General features: G+C 33.0%; 1 protein-coding gene across 1 annotated transcript in view; it reads left to right on the top strand.

Moving 5' to 3' along the window:
- Positions 1-7,598, top strand: part of LOC106475203 (bromodomain adjacent to zinc finger domain protein 2B-like) — a 20,076-nt gene that overhangs the window by 4,761 nt on the left and 7,717 nt on the right. The window contains exons 2-9 of the mRNA XM_013935900.2: positions 1,603-1,781; positions 2,263-2,678; positions 3,143-3,347; positions 4,035-4,124; positions 5,160-5,216; positions 5,473-5,582; positions 5,690-5,732; positions 6,303-6,496. Coding sequence (XP_013791354.1) covers positions 1,603-1,781; positions 2,263-2,678; positions 3,143-3,347; positions 4,035-4,124; positions 5,160-5,216; positions 5,473-5,582; positions 5,690-5,732; positions 6,303-6,496 — 1,294 coding nt within the window. The remainder of the gene's footprint in view (positions 1-1,602; positions 1,782-2,262; positions 2,679-3,142; positions 3,348-4,034; positions 4,125-5,159; positions 5,217-5,472; positions 5,583-5,689; positions 5,733-6,302; positions 6,497-7,598) is intronic.

Below are 7,598 nucleotides of genomic sequence, written 5' to 3'. Positions count from 1 at the left end.
ACATCTGATGTATATGTTCAGTAAACTGTAATGTGTGTCAGATAATCTGTTTTATTACATCTGATGTATATGTTCAGTAAACTGTAATGTGTGTCAGATAATCAGGTTTTATTACATCTGGTGTATATGTTCAGTAAACTGTATGTGTGTCAGATAATCTGTTTTATTACATCTGGTGTATATGTTAAGTAAACTCTTTGTATGTCAGATAATCTGTTTTATTACATCTGGTGTATATGTTAAGTAAACTCTTTGTGTGTCAGATAATCTGTTTTATTATATCTGGTGTATATGTTAAGTAAACTGTGTGTGTCAGATAATCTGTTTTATTATATCTGGTGAATATGTTCAGTAAACTGTATGTGTGTCAGATAATCAGGTTTTATTACATCTGGTGTATATGTTAAGTAAACTCTGTGTGTGTCAGATAATCTGGTTTTATTATATCTGGTGTGTATGTTCAGTAAACTGTATGTGTGTCAGATAATCTGGTTTTATTATATCTGGTGTATATGTTCAGTAAATACTCTGTGTATTAAATACTGGTTAAGAAAATATGAAAGGTTTTGTGCAGTTGGCTCAACAGTCAGGCAAGAATGTGTTTCTCAGGAATGTTCTGATATAAACAAAAATAAAATTTTAACTACAAATTTAAAAGACTGTTTTTGCATTCACTTAATTAAAATAATAATTAGTTTGGAGTGCAAAAGTCAAATGTAATAATATTTAGCTTTAGTATTATAACAACAATAATAATAAGATGGTGGAAGTTCTCTTGAATTGTCAATTTATACTTTGTTGACTCGTATGACTTTGTGATGTGGCAACCTTTAAAATGTCGTGGAGTCAATTTATACTTTGTTGACTCATATGACTTTGTGATGTGGCAACCTTTAAAATGTCGTGGAGTCAATTTATATTGTTGACTCATATGACTTTGTGATGTGGCAACTTTTAAAATGTTGTGGAGTCAATTTATACTTTGTTGACTCATATGACTTTGTGATGTGGCAACCTTTAAAATGTCATGGAGTCAATCTATACTTTGTTGACTCGTATGACTTTGTGATGTGGCAACCTTTAAAATGTCGTGGAGTCAATTTATATTGTTGACTCATATGACTGTGATTGGCAACCTTTAAAATGTCGTGGAGTCAATTTATACTTTGTTGACTCATATGACTGTGATGTGGCAACCTTTAAAATGTCGTGGAGTCAGTTTATACTTTGTTGACTCATATGACTGTGATGTGGCAACCTTTAAAATGTCGTGGAGTCAGTTTATACTTTGTTGACTCATATGACTTCTTGATGTGGCAACCTTTAAAATGTCATGGAGTCAGTTTATACTTTGTTGACTCATATGACTTTGTGATGTGGTAACCTTTAAAATGTCATGGAGTCAGTTTATATTTTGTTGACTCATATGACTTCTATGATGTGGCAACCTTTAAAATGTCATGGAGTCAGTTTATACTTTGTTGACTCATATGACTTTGTGATGTGGCAACCTTTAAAAATGTCATGGATGTGTTACTAAACTATGGAAAATATTATATTTTTACAGTCACAATTCTTCTTTTTGTTTTGTTATTTCTTCAGCTGCAGATTTAGAAATTACCGATACAGACAGAGAAATTTCTACAAAGCCAGATGGTGCTCCAGATAGCGACAAGGAAGACCAGTGGTCACCAGAGGTTTCACTGCGTGTAGACTTGGCTATTTTAGAACAGATAGAAGATATGGAAGAAAAAGTTGCCCGAGCTAGTATGCAAATGAAGGTGAGTTTTCATACAATAGTAAGATCTGCAAGACAGTGATGGGGTGGTTCAGTACCTCACGTTACTCTAAAGAACTATCAGGACAGTGATGGGGTGGTTCAGTATGTGACATTACTGTATAAAGTTTTCATTAGCTCTAAAGAACTATCAGGACAGTGATGGGGTGGTTCAGTATGTGACATTACTGTATAACGTTTTCATTAGTTCTAAAGAACTATCAGGACAGTGATGGGGTGGTTCAGTATCTCACATTACTCTAAAGAACTATCAGGACAGTGATGGTGTGGTTCAGTATGTGACATTACTGTATAACGTTTTCATTAGTTCTAAAGAACTACCAGGACTATTTCTAATCACAACCACAGAAGATAATTTGTAGATGTTTTCCCATTGATCTTGTTTTATATTTGTAACCCAAAAACTTTAGTGTATCTTTAGGTATGTTCTATATTTAATGTGAGCGTAATTTTATTACGTACAGCAGGGGTGGAAAGTTCCTTCAAGGCTCTCATCCGACCCTACTATAAAGTTCAAAGCAGCCTGTCTGATGCCAAAAAAAGAACAAGACTGCTCGAACTTTTATTATCAAAAGGGAATTAAGCACCGAAAGAAGGAACAATATGTTTCTATGGAGATTGGTGAGAATGCTAATTTAAAGAAAGGAAGTAATGTTGAGGAAAATTCATCACAGGAGGAGAAAATGGAAAGTGAGACAACAAAAAGCATCACTGAAGATAAAGAAGAATCGTGTGAACTAAGTGAAAACATTGAAAAAGTGGCCAGTAGTCCTAGCATCAATTTTGGAGATGTAAATCCAATTGATATTGCTAAGGAAAGACTTTTATTACTTGAAAGTGCCATTGAAAGACGTTATATAAAGCCACCTCTTGGTATTGTGTAAGTTTTTATCGTAATTCTAATTCTAATAATATCTCATTAAATATAAAGTTTTAAACCAGTCCTACATTAGATGACACTGACTGTTATTTCAATAGAAGTTAGTACATTATATATATATATTTTCCAAGGATCTAAACCAGTCCTACATTAGATGACACTGACTGTTATTTCAATAGAAGTTAGTACACTATATATGTATATTTTCCAAGGATCTAAACCAGTCCTATATTAGATGACACTGACTGTTATTTCAATAGAAGTTAATACACTATATATATGTATATTTTATAGTTTTATGACTATTTTTGGATCACCTTTGAAGGACCGGATACTTCAATTTGTAGTGATTACTTTATCATACTTTTTTTCCTCATTAATGAGCACGTCTTTGATGCATAAGATATAATCTCTTGAAAGCTCTAATGAATTCATTCAACATTGACTTGTCGGTTTATCAACAGCACGGAGCTGAACTTGTCTTCACGGAACAGCTGCAGCAGCTGCCTTCCTCCCCCTACAACAGCTGAGGAGAGGGAAGAAGAGCTACCAAGAGGGCTACTCCGTTGGAGGGCATCAGTCCAGAAGTGTCAGACCGCGGACCAATTGGCAATGTGCCTAAATATGCTGGAGGCATGTATAGCATGGGATAAGTCCATCATGCGAGCTGTAAGTTTGAGCCCACAAACAAAGTGGTTTAACCTTCCAATAATTGACCTTTTTTACATGTCATTTACTACCGGTGAGGTTTACACGTTGCATCATGTTGAATGATTTTATATTGTTACAAGAGCTGTCCAAACAGATGGTGTTAAATCATAACTTTTTTATGTAAAGGGCATAAGAAACCTTTAGCAGTTGTCAGTGGGATTAATATTGTACTTGGAAATTATTAGGGATTTTAGACACAATTTATGGATTCACAATGAATCTGATGCTTAAACAATTTAGTATAATGTGATGTGGTGTAGTCTTAGTATTTTTTTAGTAGTTCTGAAAAGTATATTAGAAAATACTTTTTTTTCCCCTCTTCAAAATTTTTATATCAATATATACCCTAGTTATTGTTGAGATACCACCAACATAGAGACTAAAAAATCCAACCAAGCCTCAGCAGATGGTGGTCCTGGTAACTGGAGTTTAAACCTGCTTTTTCTCTAGAGACCACGAGTCACATGAGGAGTATATCTGGAATGAGAACTAATAGATACATATGAGAGCTTTTACAATGTAGAGGACTTGAACAAAAGGTCAAAGAAGGCAAGTTTTGAACCTTGACCTGTTAGTTATGTTTTTGGAGTATTGGTGATATTTATTGCTTGCTAGAAACTTAATGATTTGTTCATGTTTCCTTAGAGCTGTCAGTTCTGTCACAGTGGAGCTAACGAGGAAATGTTGCTTCTTTGTGACGGTTGTGATAAAGGTTACCATACGTACTGTTTCAAGGTAAGCTGGATATGTTTGTCGTCTCTAAGAATGATCTATCTATAGAGATAACTTGAAAGATAGGGGAATATTTTACAAATAAATTTAATATAAACATTTTAGTAACAAGCTAAACATTCTTAAGATGTTTGTTTTAGGCTCTCCACAAACAAATAAAACAGAAAAAAATATCACATGAACTCAAAACATTAATTTGCATGAATGTAAAGTTATTTATTAATTGTTTCTTAAAAGGAATAGTTCTGATACTTGTCTTTCACGTCATTTATTTCTGTAATGAATTAATATGCTAATTATTACTTTCTAATACACGTTGAAATTCTCTCTCTCTCTTACAAGTTAATCTTTGTCTTACTATGATGGATGTAGCGTGTACATATGTATTTATCTATGTATGTGACCGAATGGCACCACAAACAAAAATCCATAACAAATTTCACACATTGGGTATTCCAGATTCAGACAATTAGAAAAATAACTACAGTATGGACAACAACCATTTCTGTATAATAGAACACAGCTTTAAATATAAATACTTTGCTCACAACAATAACACGACTTTCATTAGGACTGTATGTAAGGGTTTGATTATATCTTTCTTGATGTAATTTTTAAGTGTAGTACCGAGAAACTGGAGTTTATAAAAATGTTATTTTTTCAATAAAGGATACCTCTTTTAATACATGAAAACATTATAATTTATATCAGCACAATCCGAACACTTTTCCCTTGCACTATTTTCCAGAAAAATCCTTTTTTAGAAAATGTTCAATTTTTCTAAATTTTTTCAATGAGGTATGAATACTAGGATTGTAATTACTAGCACAAACAGTGCTTGTGGAGCAGCATTTCTGCTAGTTGTTTTAACTGAAATATATTTTTTCTGCCCGGAGTTATAGGTTGTCAACAGGGAACTGTGCTATACTTGGCTAACTTTATTATTTTCTAATTATATTTTTATTTTCCTTCACTTCATTCAACTTATATAATCTTATACTATAATAGTTTAACGATGCCTGTATAATTTTTGTTTAGCCTAAAATGGAGACCATACCCGATGGGGACTGGTACTGCTACGAGTGTCTGAACAAGGTGAGCACAGGCTTACTTTACTACTTATATAAGATACATTGTTTATCGTTTGGAAGACAATACAGAAAGACGTTTTAGACTTAATAGTTGGCTGAAAAAGCATTTATACCGCCTATTTTAATGCGTTTAACAAAGTACATTTCACATCTAACTTTGAGGGAGTAGATGTGAGTAACGACAAGGTATTTCTAAAGTTGTTGAACTCTGAAGTTCTTCGTAAAAATTCCTGTGAGCTAAATATTTCTGTTTCTTTCAGGCCACTGGTGATAAAGTCTGCGTTCTTTGTGGTAAGAAGGGAAAACTAATAAGGTGTGACCTGTGTCCCAAAACCTACCACATTGACTGTTTAGACCCCCCACTACTAAGGTAAGAGTTTAGAGTTTCACGTTACTTCATATTTAATTCTGTAATGTAATGTGTATCTGCACTAGTTAGGAAATGATGTTTCAGATCTTTTTTTTTTATATTTCTAGACCACCAAAAGGAAAATGGACGTGTGTAAGCTGTAAAGTTCAGGTAAGGTACTTTATATTTATACATCTTTGTCACAACTTATTGACTAGAAATGACTCGAGCTAGAATAGAGGAGGACTGATTATTGAGTTAGCAAGTTAGTTGAGTTTGTGTTTAGACACAAAGTAGTTCTATATGATGAGAGAATTAACAAGTAAGTGAAATTATGATACTGTGAACTGTGTTAGTAAAAGTTAAGGAAGAAATAGTATCAGGACTACAACAGTAATATATGTTACAAGTTTGACTGAAGCTATTCAAATATTATTTATTTAAATGTTATTGCTGTAGCTTACATGAATGCTTGTGTTCAGTAAAAATTTGGTAATTTTTTCTCTCACAGTTACTGTGAAGGAACTGTAAGGCACCAGTCAGGTACAATAGTTACCACACCAGTCATTTGATTTCTACTAATGGATTTTTTTTTTTTAGAGACTATGAAAATTTCGAATGAAGTATCAATACTGATACAGGAAAGAAACTTTAATGATAAATTATCTTGAAATTTTAAAATATTTTTCTACCTTGTGGAAGAATCTATTACTTTTAGTAATAAAGTCTTCTTCATTATAGCTAAAAAAAAGTAACAAGCCAAAACCAGTATCGAAAGAAAAAGACAGGGAAAAGGAGAAAGAAACATCGAAGGAGAAAGACAGAGAAGTGCCACCAAGTAAAAAGTCTGATAGTAATTCAAGTAACAAATCCAAGATAAACGAAAAGAAGGAAAAGTCAAAGCCACTGATCAACAAAGAATTTGCTGCAGCACGGTAAGTAGTCGAGTGAAACATCAATAATACTTTTAAAATATACATAAATCCAGTAATAATATAGGAACATAAATACTGTACTCTATGACACTTGTGGGGTACACATAATATAGGAACATAAATACTGTACTCTATGACACTTGTGGGGTACACATTATATAGGAACATAAATACTGTACTCTGACACTTGTGGGGTACACATAATATAGGAACATAAATACTGTACTCTGTGACACTTGTGGGGTACACATAATATAGGAACATAAACACTGTACTCTATGACACTTGTGAGGTACACACAATATAGGCACATAAATACTGTACTCTATGACACTTGTGGGGTACACATAATATAGGAACTTATTTTATTGACTCAAATCTCCGGATAAACATAAATGGTTATAAAATCATCCAAACACAGAAAATTGGTAAGACTAAGTATTTATATGAATAACTTTGTTATTAAAACTGTAACCGTTATCAAGCAGATTTCTAATACTTTTTAATGAATTTAATCAATTGGTTAAAAATCTGTTTAAATGCAGGCACATCAATAGTGTATAGTGTGTCGACTGTGTTGTGAACTTGAAGGGATATACTGTAGTGTGTCGACTGTGTGAACTTGAAGGGATATACTGTAGTGTGTCGACTGTGTGAACTTGAAGGGATATACCATAGTGGGTTGACTGTGTGAACTTGAAGGGACATACCATAGTGTGTTGACTGTGTGAACTTGAAGGGATATACCATAGTGTGTCGTCTGTGTGAACTTGAAGGGATAAACTCTAGTATATAGTGTGTCGACTGTGTCTAACAAAGAAATCTTGGAAATTATAAATTATTAGAAAATTATAGAAATACTAAATAAAAATTATAAAACTTCTTAAAACCAAAACTAGATACTACCCAGTAAGTTTGTTACAAGTTTTAACTAGATGCTACCTGGTAAGTTTGTTACATGTTGTAACTAGATGCTACCTAGTAAGTTTGTTACATGTTTTAACTAGATACTACCTAGTAAGTTTGTTACATGTTTTAACTAGATACTACCTAGTAAGTTTGTCACATGTTTTAACTAGATACTACCTAGTAAGTTTGTTAC

Source organism: Limulus polyphemus, unplaced genomic scaffold (assembly GCF_000517525.1).
Source record: "Limulus polyphemus unplaced genomic scaffold, Limulus_polyphemus-2.1.2 Scaffold8212, whole genome shotgun sequence".
Lineage (NCBI taxonomy): Eukaryota > Metazoa > Arthropoda > Merostomata > Xiphosura > Limulidae > Limulus > Limulus polyphemus.
Note: the sequence above shows the minus strand (reverse complement) of the source record. Positions and strands in the feature narration are given on the sequence as shown.